We start from the raw sequence: 16,220 nt of genomic DNA on the forward strand, positions 1-16,220 counted from the left end.
TACTCACCTTACAGGATCAAGTGCTTCGGCACTCCCATCTTTTCAAAAGGTGGAAACCATCACTACTGTGATAGAGACAACCTCAAAAGATCCAATGATTTGGGTGAATAATGACAATGACAATACTCAAGGATGGCATGTGCCAACATCTCTCTTATATGCACAAGGCTACGGAAGGGGGGAAGCACTTAGAATTCAAATCTGGTTACCTAAAGCAGCTCGCAAGCCAAGACCCAATGCTGCCAAGGAACATCCAAGGAATATAAAGCTAAAGAGGAGGTTCACCAAAACCAACAGTTCCACCTCCAACAAGACCACTCAACAACGGTGGATCCCAAAGAAGGTTCTGCAAGCACAAGGCTACTACGAGGATGCTACTACCTTGTGGCTACCAAAGAAGGACGCAGGGACTCAGCAAAACATAATTATGTTCCTGAATCTACTCAAGAACAAAAGCAGTCGATACCACCTCACTTACAGAAACCAAATCAATACTGGAAACCACGCCTTACCAAGCCTGAAAGAGTCCAGGTGGAAACACAAGCTGACGCGTCAATCGGACATCATCAGAAGGTCTCGAACAGGAAGGGATACTCCAAACTGACATGGGAAGAAAAAGGCAAGTGGGTACCTTTACTCACTTCTATCTCAGAGGCAACACATCAGAAGGAGGATATTGCAACCGAATCAAGTTCAGAGTCTATTCCTCAAAACACAAGCAATGTCAAAGTTTGTCTTACAAAGCCGACAACTTTCAATCAGGCTCCTACACAAGTAGACTCCCTGACTATAAGGAAAGAGCGTTCTTCCTACAACTCCAACTATTTGGAATGTCGTCGGTATTCTACTCTTTCCCTAATCAAATTACATTACCAGCCATAAGTCTACAAGCATAGGTGTTAAAGTTGGGCACTCTGAAGACCCAAGAAAATTTTGAAAGCCCAATGGGATGGCAAGAACAGAGCTGCCATATGTTACCAAAGCTCAGAAGTGTTTAAACATCTCCATTCCATTCACACCTCCTCCTATTTGTCCCAATGCATTTCCTATGCCTATCACTAAAATCTCACCTCCGACTAAACTTCAATCTCTTGCACGTACTCTGAAATGGGTACCACAAAGAGTCCAACAAAAAGGAACCTGTGTCATACGTCAACACGCCACAAACAATTTGCATAATGTTACATCCAAAAACAAACTCATTCTTGAAAGAGCTATCATGCTACAAAAGCTACTTTTTGGCAATTCATCTATCGAATCTATTAGCTCTATTTCCGTCATGCCTGTACATACTAGCATTCTTCGTTCAACTTGCATTAAATAAAAAAAATCTGAACACTTCCTTATGTGTTGTGTAGAATAACCAAATGGAGACTTGGCTGGACACATGCAGTTCGTCTTTGGACCTAGATAGCACTCACCTTGACCATCAAGGGGGCTACAGCATTGCACCTTTTCAGACGCACTCCCGATATTTTTATGCCCCAGTGGGTGAGGATTGCTGTGGAAGACAATTTGTGGAGTTATACTACCAGCAACATCATCCGTTTCCACACTGTGCTCATATGGTATTGGGGAATGCTTCCCATATATGTTGGCAGTGTCGCACATATTTCTGTCGCTATGGCACTGGTATGATGCAGCAGATCATGGGGGTCACACCTCAACGACATAATCTCTCAGCAATTATGATGCCGCAATGTGGACCCAACCAACAAAGACTCCCAGAAGAGGAAAGAGCTCAAACATGGCGCGACGACACCCTTCGTTTGCTAACCCCTTCCATTTTGCAGGTTCTTCTTCCCCATGAATCTACATGTCAGTTTTGGCTCAATGTGAGTGAGTCTTTAGAACGGTTTCAAAACCATAGGTGCCTCTTTAGCCTTCCTACTGTGCCCATACCATATGTTAGTGAAGATGCACTTCTTCCCTTGCCATCTTCTCCATGGGTAGGATTACGTTCTGGGTTATCTTTACATCCTGAAGCTATTGATGTCCACCCACCTGAGAAGACATACATCCACCCCCAGTGCAAGACTAGCATTTGTACTCTCTTAATAAGAACTAGAAGCCAGGGCACTTTTTCCCATTGGGTTTTTCCCCTCGTCCAAATCCGGTGTTTAGCACCAATGTTTCTTATTTTTTTGTCTTTTTAATTTTCTTTCTCTTTAGTTTGTTTTGTCGGAATAAAATAGATACAAGCACTAAACTACATCTTCCGCTTCAGTACCACAACTGACAGTCATACAATCAAGTGCAAACAATTCTTCACCAACCAGTGCTTTAACAGAAACAGGTGAACTCATGCCAATCTCTAATGTTTTCTATATTTTTCTTGTTGCTTGATTGTTTATAAATTTCACTTTACTAAGCATGGCAATATGCATCTCCTTTGGTCTAGAGAAGGAATAGCATTTTAGTGGCTTTAGACTTGATAGTGTAAGTTTGACCGTAATTGTTTTTACCCGTTTAGCAATACAAAGTAATTAGTGTTTTGTGCTAAAGGTAGAGTTCCAGTCCTAGGACAAAGAGACTAAATTAATTATAGGACCGTCAGAGGATATCTTGCCCTTAGTAGGACATTGCTTAGGGACAATCTAATAAACATTCCATAACAAAAATTAGCATGACAAAAATTAAAGAAAAGTGTATATGTTTGTGGCCTATTGCCTTGTTATTCATGGTAGGCGAGGGAGGTCTATACCTTTCCCAGACCAATGCTTTGTGTAGTAATAAGGAATAGCCATACCGCGGGTGCGCAAACATACTCTTGAAGAGAGCCCTGTTCAAAAAAAAAAAAAGACAGAAAGGCACCAAGAGAAATGCTTGTCTAATCCAGGATGGTTGCCGTTATGCTTAAAATATTAAACCAAAACACTAAGCAATATCAAGAGTCTGCCACTACATAATTATGTTAGATTTATTAGCGTTGAACCGACATCTTTGACTTAGCATAGGCTCAGTATACTACTTGATAGTCCCTCGATTAACTGTTGTCTTTTGCCTTCTAGGAAAAGAACAATACATTTGGCATAAAACATTCTTTACTTTAGTTAGCTGCACGTAGTAATTATTAAGGCTTGAACTAACCTATTCAATCTCTACACTGCTTCAATGTTTCCTTCCTCTAGCTAATTGGACGTTTATTGCCATGTCTTATTCAGTAAAATTGCTTGTTTTGTTACTGACTGTCAGTACTTTTGCTCTCAAAAAAAAAAAGAAAAAAGAACACACAAACCACCTATCGTTTTGCTTGCAGGGTACACACTGGAGATGCTATTCTTCCTTGGCATCTACGCGCTCGAGGACGTGCGCAAAATAGGAAGGGGGGAATGTTGCGTGACGAGTGGTGATCAATGCAAGGATGCAACACAAAGATGGAAGCATGAAAACAAGAGACTTGACATTCTTATTTAGGGCTCTTGAAGAGAGTTCCAAGTTGTAGGTGAGTGTGGGAGTGGGCTTGAGAATAATCCCACATGGAAAGTTTTGGGAGTTTTAGGAGTTTTAGTATAAATAGTGGCTCATTTGAGAGCTCACACACACATTGGGCTGAACTCATGCTTGAGCTCTCTTGAGACTAGCTTTCTCTCTTGTTCATAAAGGTGCAAGCTCTTCTCTCTTCCCATCTACACTATTGTATGAGCAATGCTCTTCTAATTCAATGCAATGAGATGATGTTTTTCTCTCTTCTCATTTCTATTCTCTAGTGTGCATGCTTCTTTGTTTATGCTTGTGGGTTCTCTATTAGGCTTTGTGTGCTAGTGGATTCAAGCTTAAGCTTCTCCATAGCTTGTAGCTTATCCATGGGCAAGGCATTTCTTGAGTAGTGAATGAGAATGCATGTTTATTTCAAGTTCCATTAAGCTTCAAGGTTTGTGTGCATGCTAGGGAAGTAGGTGCTTGAGAATGAAGTGTGCTTTGAGCTTATGTGCTTATTATGAGTGAGCTTGTGTGTGCATTAGCTTAGCTTTCTTCTTGTATTGGATGCATGAATGAGTGGGTTGATGAGTGAATGAGCTATGGCAAGATTGAGCTTGTGTGTGTAAAGTCTATGTCAAGGTAGTGGTGTTCATAGCATTCTCTCCCGAAAGGGATAAGCTTCCATGCACCTAACCGGGTTGAATCCCCTAGCAATGAAAGGAGTGTTTATCATTCCATTGGTGAGCTAGGAGCGTAGTCTACTTGCCCATATTGCATACGTAGGGAGACGACCGTCTTTCCAATGTTCTCCTCCTTGCTCCACACGTGTTGCATCCTCACACATTGCTATTTCAATAGATTGGACATCCCTCTTGCTATTGTAAAAGAGATGTGTCTCAATTGCCACAAGGGAGGTAATGAGGTTACTTGGCTGAGGCTACCTGGAGACGTTTCCAACTCAGGGTCGATGCCAAGGGTTTAAAAAAGTGTGGCATCTTTGACATGGATTAAGTACTTTTAGCTAAGGTGAACTTTCATGGTCCTAAACCCTGACCCCCTCACTAGAGCTGTGCACCCAAAGATAAGATAGCTCCGTGCCCTTTTTACAAAATTCATGGCACTATTTACTAAGTTGGTTGGTAAATTTGGGGCTTGGAGGACCATGGCACCTCTCATTTCTTAGGGTTCATGATTCTTCCACCCAAGCCTACATTTATTTGGCTCATTTCTTCCCAAGACTCCTCGCTTGAGGTATACTCAATGGGAGAGGGAAGCACTCCATTGCATCTTAGTCGTTTGATAGAAGAGGAAAACACACATTGAGGTAGACTCGATGGAAGAGGGACGCACTCTATTGAGTGTTGATCGTTTTGATGGGACCGAAGGTTGGATTGGTTTGAGGATGTATGGTTTGATGCGCTATAATCGACCCAATTGTCATTTCCACGCTCAGATTGAGTTCGCATCAAAGAGTTTTCTCTTGGATGAGTTAGCGTTACACTCCATGTGTGGTTGGCTGCATAAGGCTCAAGCTTATCAGTACGTGAGCATTGGAAATTGGAAAATTTTCCCATTTCAGAACTTACAGATCGAATGTCCTAAAATGTAATGTAATAAGATTGAAAACAAAAAAACACACTCGAATAATTGTGTATTACCTTAATTACTTTATAAACAAATGGCTAGTGTTCACACTTGGTTGGCCATACAAATAGTCCATGGTCACTATGTCTAGCCTTAAGCAAGTATATACACGAATTCATAGACTTCCCCATTTTGCGCTAAGCATAGAGTAAGGCTGCTTCATATATTCTAGTGGGGTCTAATAGACGTTGTCTTACAAAAGAAAATCTTATACTATAGAAAAGTAAGATGGCTAAGTACCTTGCAATCAAAGTGCTTAATAACAAGAGACAAGAAGGGTTGTAATTCTCTACAATACCCTCTGAATGAAGGTGAAGGACACAGAGGTATACTTTGAGAAGTTACATCGGGTATAATTCTCCTTTGTCTATTTGCGTTGGGTATAATTTTTTCTTATTTTCCATATCCCAACGCTTTAGAGAAGTTGCTACTTTCTTCTCTTTCTCTTTCTCTTTCCCTTATTATTTCTCATTACAAAGTCTTTCCACATTTTTATTTTTGATACTAATTTCTTCAAAAGGAAAGCCTATTTCTAGTTGCCTTTCAAATGCCTTTACCCCTGCACTTTTTGGTGCTCCTTCTTTATAAGGACCCCTACCTAAAAGTTCCTTATACTTGCTCAACTTTAAAACCTTCACAAAGAACATACACATGGGAAAGCAAATCAAAGTGCTTAATGACAAGAAACAATAAGGGTTGTAGTTCACTACAATACCCTCTGAATGAAGGTGAAGGACAAAGAGTTGCGTGAGAGTTGTATAATTACATGCAGTTTTTTTTTCATTAGAGAACACTTATAGGTGCATTTAAAGGTGTTTAAATCTAATCAAGAAGAATAAAATTTACATATTAACTTTACACTTAAAGAAGTTAAGATATTGTTTTGCGAGGAACATACATTTGAAGACAAGACTATGTTTAAGTAGGTTGGAAATCCCTTGTCTATTTGCGTTGGGTTTAATTTTTTCTTATTTTCCATATCCCAACGCTTTAGAGAAGTTGCTACTTTCTTATTTTCCATATCCCAATGCTTTAGAGAAGTTGCTACTTTCTTATCTTTATCTTCCCCTTATTTCTCATAACCAAAGTCTTTCCACATTTTTCTTCTTGATACTAGTTTCTTCAAAAGGAAAATCTATTTCTAGTTGCCTTTCAAACACCTTTACCCCTACACTCTTTGCTGCTCCTTCTTTATAAGGACCCCCCAAAGTTCCTTATAATAAGTGCTCAACTTTAGAACCTTCACAAAGAACATACACTTTTTGTCCTAGTTGTTTTAAAAGGTATAGAGGTGTGTAGGACCCTTAAAAGTGGGAGAGGTGAGTTGAAATTCTAGTTCCCTTTGCCTCACGTAAGTAGATTGAGAGTTTCACATGAAGGACCAGATTTATGCCATCTTTCCCTTGCTGATTGCCTACTTATGTTTTTATAAAAAGGGATGGTTTTGAGAGATATAATGTAAAGGAAGCAAAACTACACAAGTAATAAATCAAAGTAGGTGGCATCGAGAGTCAGCTAAAAAATAACATATAGGATTATTAGAGAGTTTTCTTGGATATAACACAAGTCCTCTTACTTTTCACTATGAATTTTACAATATTAAAAGGAAGTCGGTAGCACAAAATTTAATATTTTACATAAATCTTGAGTGCAAGAAGTTGGAAATGTGTAGTAAAAATGTTAACAAGAATGCCAACAAAAGTTTTCAAGTTGTAGTAGGGGCAAATAAACTATGATGTGAGGAATAAAGTTCAAAATTAGGTAATTAGGAGAGTTGGGTGGTTCCAAATTTTATAATACTAGTAATGAAGCAAAGCTTCTTTATATCAAAGTGGTTTGATGTAATAAAAGGAGCTAATTTACCCACTTTTCACAAGGAATGGATAAATTTGATAGAGGCAAAGGTTTTGAGCTTAGGATAACAAATATAAGTAAAACAAGAGAGCCAAATAAGCACCCAAAATGCTTTTTTTTCCTACTAATTACTAATTGCTCTTTTTTCCTATTAATATGTAAATCTGAGTGAAAAAAAAGGCTAATTAAGAAGCTAATCTACCAAAGGTGAAAAAATCTCGGTGAATTTGAGATAATGCTTTTTTCCTACTAATTAATAATTAATAATTGCTCTTTCCTAAGTGAAAAAAAGAAGCTAATTTACCAGAGGTCGGTGAATTTGAGATAATGCACCAGTAAGAATCTTTTTTTTCTTACTCCTTTCATTCATTTCAGTTGAAGTGGGGAGGGTGGTGCTGCTGCCTTTCCAGGCTAACTCGTCTTGTTTTATTATTTGAAGAAGAAGAGGGGTTCTCAAGCCTGTGTTTTTTTTTTCTTTATCTTTATCTTTTTCACTATCTTCCTTCTCTTGATCAAAGCGCACAAAAGGCTCTCTATGAACAGCAGCACTGCAAACGCAATCACAATTGTCCTCGAAGACGATGACGATGATGTGCGAGTTTTCTCCTCTCAATCCCTTACACAGGTTTGATGCTTTTCTTTTTTCTCCTCCCCCCAATGGGTCTTTGCTGTTGTATTTGTTTTTTGGCGCATTTGGGTCTTTTCTGTTTCTGGCTTTCTCCCCCCATTTAGGTCATCCACCTCTTTTGGGATCCTTTGAACTCTCAATGAAGAGGGATTCTACCTGACGTTTTCTCTTTGTTTTTTTATCTGATTTTGGGTCCAAGAAAAGAACTCATTTTGATCCATCACGCTTGATGCTCCTCTGCTGTCGCTCTTTGAAACCACAGAAGCTTTGATGGTCTTGTGTTTTTATGTGATCTGCGTCTTTGAAACCCACCCAAAAAGGCTTATTTTGACTGATCAGGGTTGGGTCTACCCTCAAAGTAGAGCTCATTTTTATCCATCAGGTTGATGAATCTGATTTTGGTGTTTGAAAACCGTTTTCACTTCACCAGGTTTGATCTTTTCTGCTTTTTTCTGATTTGGGAGTCTTGAATCATGCGGTTGAGCCTGCTAGTCTGCACGCTTGTATCACTATATAGTTATTATGTCATAAATGAACTCTTAACCTATGCAGCAGAGCTCTTACACTAAGGTCATTTTGCATTTTAATATCGTTTTTTAACTTAATTTTTACAGCTGGATATTAGAGGAGCTCTTCGCCTTAACTATCCAGTGTGTAATTATGTTTTGATAATCCTGATTAGAAGCTTGATATAATCCAGTGGAATGCTTTGTAGGTGAGCTCGTATGCATTTTCTCGCCCTGTACATATTCCAGTTTTGGACGACGATGACTTGGAGCTGCGGCTGGGGCCCTCTGGTATGGGCTTTGCTCCCACAGATTGGACTTTTTTTCCATTGGGTGGTAAACTTTACATACTGTATAGGAATCTTCTAAATACTTGAGTTGATCGGTCAAATGAAATCTCTTTCAAAGTACATTCCAAATGCTCTCTCATAACATGCAAAAGACGCAGGCTACACCAAGCAAGAGCTTTGCAATCATCCTGCACAAATGGATAGCTAGGTGCACAAGGGCAGGCTAGAGGTGGGCTAAGTGTGGCAGCTCACAAGGGGCAAAGAAGGAGCTAACACAGGAAGGGAGTATGTTGTCCAGAAAAACGTGGTTGTATGGCATGTATGAGTTGGGAGAGGGAGGGTTGAAGTTGGAGCTTGATGGCTTCCAGGAGGGATTTTCAAAGCCGCGCAAGCAATGTGATGGCTGCCACTGTGTATGTCCTGCCAGTTTCTTCTCCCTTTCTTTGAGATGTACCTTGAACAAGTTGTCTCAGCCTGTATGTGCCATGTGCCTTGGAGAAGCTCAGAGTAGGTTGAAAGAACATGACTGAGAGACCATGGTCTCGTGGGCAGGTTTTGCTTTAGAAGTGGTTTGAGGGACACTGCTGTGGGGAGTTGTGTCTTTGGTTTTGAGAGTCTGGATCTAAGGCGAGAGGAGTCCTGTTTGAATCAAGAGGCGGCCTGCCATGATGGCAGCGAAGGCCACATGTGGTTGGTTTAAGTGTGATGTCATAAAGAAGTTCGGGGGAACCTGATTGCAGACCTAGGTCTAGGAGAAGACACATGCATGGTAGTGTTACTTGATCCTATAGCATCAAAAGTGGTGTGGGGCAATCTTGATTTTTTAACCTTGGGATGTATGGGCCTTGTCCTGGAGACATAGTAGTGCGTCTAAGCCTCAGGCTGTACTGATACACGTGGCAGGCTTTTTGCCTAGCTCCAACAGCCTCCCAAAGGCAGTGGTTCCCCTCGTTGAGGACCAGGTCTAAGGCTTAAGTTGCAAGTCTTCACTCAATGGAGTTTGTGTGCCAGATGGACTTCACTCTCTCTTGGACCTTCAGATCTATGATGAGGCTGCTGATATCTTGTAGAATTAATGTTTGCAACCCTGCAAAAGTCACCCATAGAAAGTAACATTGATGCCTGGTCAGAGAAGGCGGTAATGCCAAGGATACCTAGAGATTGGCTTTGTTCAATGTCTCACACATCAATACATAACTTCTTGTGATTGGCAAGGTTAGGGTGGGGTGATGGTAATAAGAAGGTAGTGGCAACCAGAATGGGAGAAAGAATCCTGAAAAGATGGTAAAACTTCTTCAGGTCCTATCCTCGATCAACCAAAGAAAGCTACTGCAAAGGGCCACTCTTGTTGCTGACCAATGGGGTGATTGTCTAATCCTCTTGTGTGTTGTGCAGCGTCTCCAGCTTGTTATCTCATATGCACATTATCAGGATCAACATTACACCACCCAGACCTCCATTACAGACTTATTTGGCCTTCATCAGATGGCTATGATGCCCATTCCCTTCCTTAGGACCCCTATGTCATGGCTGTGGAATTTACCACATGTACAAGGACTGCTAGAGTTGTGGCCTCAACAGGATTGGAGGGTGTAGACAGATCGTGGATGACACACCTGACATCACGATCCCTTGGCCCCACATGCGTGGAGTCAGGAGAGAAAGGGTGCAGTCCCTTGGCATCCCTGTGCCTGCCACCGGGACATACTTGAGTGTACCATAGAGAGGCACGGCCATAGGAGATGGATATTCGTGCTTTGTACTCCATTCGTGAGGACAAAGGATGAGGTTAAATCCATTGCAGAAGCGCGACTTTGAGTATCGCTGATTAAACCTTGATTAAGCGGTGAAGTAATGCTAATCACATGAACTGGAAGTATACGAAAGACAAGGCTAAATTCTACTGAATGTTGCAGGAGTGTATGTAAAAAATGGATAAAACACAGATTTGTAAGATGTCCAGCTGCATTTTACTATGTGTTAATGGTACATATGCATGACAAATGGTTGCTTGCTATTCTGGCTGTTTTCGGGCTGAAACTGGCTGCTTGTGAACTTCCTCCTTCTAACCTACAACTTGCCTTTGTTGCTCTGGGGACTGGCACTTGCTGATACCAGCATATGGATAATCTTGGTTTATGGATGACCTTATCTGTTTTCTAAACTGTCTATTTAAAGGTTATTTGATGGCTGATCATTTTTTGTGACCCCAAAAAAAAAAATAAAACTGTCTATTTAAAGGTTATTTGATGGCTGATCATTTTTTGTGCCCAATATATGTCTCACCCATAGATGCATGTCTTGGGAATTTGTGGGCTCCTATTGGGCTGTCAAATCTGCATTAATCTGATCCAGTTTTGCCCATATGGTCCTTGAGGTTGCTAATGCTGAAAATCATGTCCATGTGGCACTCACGTAAGGGATGCACGTGACATTTTCTCGTGCTTAACTTGGAGCACAATGGAATTTCATTCTCCTTTGTTGCATTTCCATGTGTAGAAAACTTATCAATGTTCTGTGGGCATGCAGTTGAAAGAAAGTGAAGCAAATAGAAAACACAAATGTAGGCCCAGGTATAAGACCTGTAAATGCTGGAAACTGATGTTTATTGCTGAAAACTGAGCATGAGGGAAGCAGCCCGTAGGTGCTGTACAATGGTAAGAAGTAGAAGCAGCTGCCAATGACCTCAACAAGATGCAAAAGAATGAGATGAAATAGGGGAAAGGGGGGTTAGCCCTCATATACTCCCCGAGAGTGCTGGTTGGCCAGCTGTAGTAGGCCGACAATAGACTAGTAGCATAAAATGCTAAAAAAATTTCTAAAAATGGTAGAAAAATGCTGAATAATATTTGCTAAAATATGCCAATGCAAGGTCTCACAAAATGACCAATACAAGCATGAAAAGGTGATGTAGACCCTCTGGAGATGATATAACGGTTAACCTCCTCTTCAGCGCCAGAGGGGCGGTCCAATACCAACACGCTGAAGTAACACCTCCAAAGTAGCTCTTGGAAGTGCATTGGTGAAGAGATCAGCCACATTGTCCTTGGTAGAACAGTAGGCCAGTCGTGTACAAAATGATAATGCACTTCAATATGCTTGGATCGTCCCCGTATCATAGGATTCTGTGCTAGAGCAATAGCACTCTGAGAATCCGAGAAGATAGTAACTGGGGAAGTGTCGGCATAGCATAAATGCTCCAGAATCTGATGAATCCAAAGTGCCTTAGTGGAGGAGAGAAGGTAGGACTTATACTCAGCCTCGGTGGAAGAAGCAGAAACAGTCCTCTACTTTTGAGACTTCCGAGAAACCAATCCAAAACCAAGCATGAAGCAATATCCAGATGTATCTCCGAGTATCAATATAGCCTCTGCCCAATCAGAATATGTGAAGCCAACCAAATCAGTACCACTAGAGTAGGTGATGCCATAATTTGAAGTACCTCGAATATAATGAAGAACTCTCAAAGCTGCCTGTCAATGAGGCCTTCGAGTAGTTGATGAGAACTGGCTGAGGACACTCATAGCATAGGATATGTCTGGACGGGTGTTGGCAAGGTAAAGCAATGAGCCAACAATCTGCCAGTACTCTTTGGAATCCACCAAGGGTGTATCATCCTCCTTGGATAACTTGGCATTGGAATCCATGGGACGAGAGAGGTGTACAATCTGACAACCCATAAAGTGAGAGCAGCTTCTTTACATACTTTTGCTGAGAAATGAAGATACAACCATCTTTCTGCCAAACGTGCAGCCCAAGAAAATAATGTAGAAGGCTAAGAGATCAATCATCTTAAATGTCTGAAAGCTTGGATTGAACCTGTGTGACCAACCCAGTATTTGAGCCAGAAAGAATGAGGTCATCAACATACAAAACAATGACACAAATATCTCCATCAGAAGGAAGCACATAGAGATTGCTGTCAGCATATGCCCTCTCAAAGCCAAGAGATAACAAGAAGGCATCAATCTTTTGATACCAGGCACACGGGGTGCGTGTTTGAGACTATAAAGAGCCTTCTGCAAAAGATATACATGGGTGTCTTGTCCTTGAATCACGAAACCAGGAGACTGCTCAATACAAACTTCCTCCTCTAAATCTCCATTCAGAAAAGCAAATTTGACATCCATATGGAACACGGGCCATCTGAAGTGAGCAGCCAGAGCCAAAACAATCCTAATGGTGGTATACCTGGCTGTAGGAGCAAATGTCTCATCAAAGTCTTCACTTGCCTTTTGAGCATATCCTCGAGCAACAAGACGGGCTTTGTACTTGTCCAAAGTACCATCTGCATGAAACTTGACTTTGAAAATCCGTTTCACACCAATAACACAACAATGTGAAGGTCGAGGCACCAAGGACCAAGTGTTATTCCTCTCAATAGAGGCCATCTCTGCTTCCATGGCTTGCTGCCCACTGCGGCTGTGAAAGAGCCTTTTCTGGAATCTCAAGCTCATCAATCTCCTGGAGGGAACTCATGAGAGCATAATTCACTGTGTGATGAGATGTGAGAGTCCGAGATGAACGGCGAGGTCTAGGGGTGGTGGTAGAGATCTGGTTATGGAGCTGTGCAATTAGTGAGACTAGAATCTCGGAAGAGTTGCTGAACCCACCGAGGTAGGCCAGCCTTCCTCTCAAAGCATGACGAAGAAGATCCAGCTGCAGTAGAGGACTCATCCGATGCTGCTAGAAGTGGTGATGAAGTAAGCACTGGTGAGGGTAATCCCAGAGTCAAAGCAGGACTCGTAGAGGGACTCAGAGATGCAGAAGCTGGTGCAACAGGAAGGGGATGCTATAAAGTAGTAGGTGGCACCAGGGTCGCAGCAGAGGGGGGGGGGAGGAGGAGGAGGAGCTGGATGTGGAAGAGGTATAAGATCACTAGCATTTGTATGAAGATCATCCTCTTTGACTTCGGTGCGAGTGTGGTCCTTTTCTTATTTGGGACATGCACATAAGCAACACAACTGAAAACACATAGATGAAAAAGAGAGGCTTGTGTCCTATAAAAGCCTCCTCCGGAGTCATCCCCTCAACTGCTTTTGTGAGAGAGCGGTTAATGAGATAAACTGAGGTAGCCACAGCTTCACCCCAGAAAGCAGAAGGGAGACCTGCATAATGCAACAAAGCACGAGCCATCTCTTTGATGGTTCGGTTCTTTTGTTCCACAATTCCATTTTGCTAAGGTGTGTAAGGAGCTGTAGTATGTCGGTGAATGCCCTTTGAAGCAACGAAGTCATCAAATGGTACAAACTCGCCACCATTATCAGTCCGAAGCAATGAAACTCTACCCCCAGACTGATTTTCCACCATCGCGATCCATACCTAGAGTGTGCGAGTGAAATCATCCACAAGAAGAACAAAATATCGAGCCCCTCCAAGAGACTCAACCTCCATAGGTCCTGCAAGCTCTGCATGTATAAGCTCCAGCCTTCGGGTTGCTCGATGAGTGGCCTCCTCTGGAAATGCATCTCGATGATGCTTGCCCATCATGCAGGATGAGCAGATGTGTGAGAGAGATTTGAGTTGAGGTAGTCCACTAACAACCTGCTTAGAATGGAACTTCTGTAAGGCAGCAATGGGTACATGACCAAAGCGAGAATGCCACAGAGAAGTATCTGCCTCAGAAACCAAAGCCATCAAGGGGGAGAAAAGCTGATGAATATGGGAATCAGTGTGAGGGATCTGGGAAGAAAAAATGGTGATCTTGTAGAGACCCCATCATGGACTCCATTGGCAACAACTGAGAGAGACTTTTTGTCTATTACTTCAATGACCTTGGGGATACATCCACTATCCCAGTTCATAGTAAGGGTAGGTTGGAGATAGTTCCCGATGTTAGAGGGGGGAAGCATTCCTCCTAAGTGTTGTATTTTCCATCTTGGTTTTTATCTGTTGTCAGTGCATCAGGTTTGCAAGGCTGGCATACGGGTGGAGTTTGATGAGCATTTTGTTGCTCTCCGGGACACAGCAATAGACCAGGTGGTTTGGGAAGGCGGAGTGGAGAATGGAGTTTACAAACTTTCAGCACTCTCTCCGAGGTCCTCAGTTTTGTGAAGAGTGGCAGTGTCATAATGGCCACTTAAGTGTGGATACGCTGCAGGTGCAGGCTTTCCCGGACCAGATGGTGGATGGCTTGCCAGATGATGGCAGTAGTTGGCAGGAACTTTCCAGTACAGATGTTGGTAGTTCTTGTGTTCGTTAGTCAGAGGAAACTTTACAGGTAACCTATGCTCTGATGTCTTGTAGCATTCGGGACAAAGAAATTCCTATAGTTGAGAAAGTTCTTTCCACGGGGACCTATTGGAAGGCCAGGTAGGTGATAGTTGATTACTTGCAGGAGGAGGTGGATGTTGCACATTCTCTAGGCTTTGTGGTTCTGGACTCAGAGGGGGTGGTTTACAGGTTTTCGAAGGTCTTTCAGCAGGTTTCTAGGACTTGGCATCCCATCATAACAGTTGTTGATCCTTGTGAGCAGTATGATACCTCCTTGACTCGGAAGCAGAATGATTCATTGTCTTGGTTGATGCATACCAAATTGGACGGGAGCTTCCTGATGAGGCTGTTAAGCTCATGTTTGCAGAGGACTCTTTGGGAGCCAGGATTGCGTATCTTGTGGTTTCTGCAGCATGCGAAGGATCTTGGACTCTTTTACAGAGGAGGGGGATTGATGGATGGAGTTAGACTCCAAGGATGGAGTGACTCAGTTTGGGGAGGAGAGCCAGACACACGAGGACCTTGACATCAGGCTACAGTTTTTCCCTTGGCTCAGGAGCGGTTTCATGGAGCAGTAAGAGGTAGCCAACTATTGCCTTGTCTTCGACAGAGGCAGAGTACCGGGCTGCTTGTGGTGCTGCTTGCGAGGTGGTGAGGTTGCAGAGGTTACTTGGCAAGATTGGGTTTCCACTGGTGGAACCCGCGGTCATCCAGAGACATTTTGTTTGTGAAAAGATTGTTGCTGATGAATCTTTGGAACCCGCGGTCATCCAGAGACATTTTGTTTGTGAAAAGATTGTTGCTGATGAATCTTGCTAGAGTTCTGTTCAACGGAGGACAGTGCGGTGGACCTCTTCACTCACGAAGTCTCTATCCTAGGCTATGCTCCGGCGGCACTCCAGCTCACTGGGGTTGGTTCCACATCTAGGAGCTGAGAGGGGGTGTTAGTAGTCATCTCCTGTCTGTATATTTACACTAGGCCTTTGTTGTGGGTGTGCCTGCGCGATTTAGGTGTTTTCTTGTTTTCCCACACTCTCCATATTTTTCCCTATTTTTCCTTGGTGTGGGAGGCTGTCCTGTGCCTGTTGGCTGGTCCAGATATTGGCCGACTGACCCTGCTGCTCCTCGACTTTCCTCTGTTGCTGGCCGACTGAGAGATGCTGGCCGACTGGAGGTGGGAGCAAGTCGTGGACTTATTTGGTGGCTGTCGGCTGCTTTTCAGTAGGCTGACTGGTTATCTGGGGCCATATAAAATGGCCCCTTGCCTCCCCACACATTGTATCTTGTATCCGGGATTTTCTTGTGTATATAGCAGAGTTATACGCTTCTCTCTCTCTCTCTCTCTCTCTCTCTCTCATTTCTACGTTTTTCTACTGTGCACTTGCTAGTGTTTTCAGATCTTGTCTTCATCTCTGCTGCATATTCTGACAGCCATGTCCTCTGACAAGAAACCTTCTCTGAAGAAAGGGGCTGAAAAAAGTCAGCAAGTCCTCCTCTTAGGCTGTGCACAGCAAAAAGAAAGGGAGGGAGGGTGGGAAATTGAAAGGAGAGGAAGAAGATCTCTCCAAGATGTAGTTCCCTGTCCTCAGCACCTAGAAAAGGGCTTCAACAATCAGAAAAATCAGCAATCTTTGCTGAAAATTCAGAAATACAACAGTCCCA

At 42.5% G+C, this 16,220-nt stretch overlaps 1 protein-coding gene across 7 annotated transcripts in view; it reads left to right on the forward strand.

The window, feature by feature from the left end:
- Window positions 1-7,273: 7,273 nt before the first annotated feature.
- LOC147622450 (uncharacterized) overlaps window positions 7,274-16,220 on the forward strand; it is a 41,884-nt gene continuing 32,937 nt past the window's right edge. For 2 of the 7 annotated variants that reach the window (XM_086822022.1, XM_086822023.1), the window contains exons 1-2: window positions 7,274-7,546; window positions 8,265-8,391. In XM_086822022.1, the coding sequence (XP_086678148.1) occupies window positions 7,457-7,546; window positions 8,265-8,391 (217 nt within the window). In that variant the 5' untranslated portion in view covers window positions 7,274-7,456. The remainder of the gene's footprint in view (window positions 7,547-8,264; window positions 8,392-16,220) is intronic. The other 5 variants (XM_086822025.1, XM_086822028.1, XM_086822026.1 and 2 more) reach the window with 5 other exon arrangements.

The sequence above is a fragment of the Cibotium barometz genome, chromosome 28 (assembly GCF_041138505.1).
Source record: "Cibotium barometz isolate CiBa-2024 chromosome 28, ASM4113850v1, whole genome shotgun sequence".
NCBI classification, from domain to species: Eukaryota; Viridiplantae; Streptophyta; class Polypodiopsida; order Cyatheales; family Cibotiaceae; genus Cibotium; species Cibotium barometz.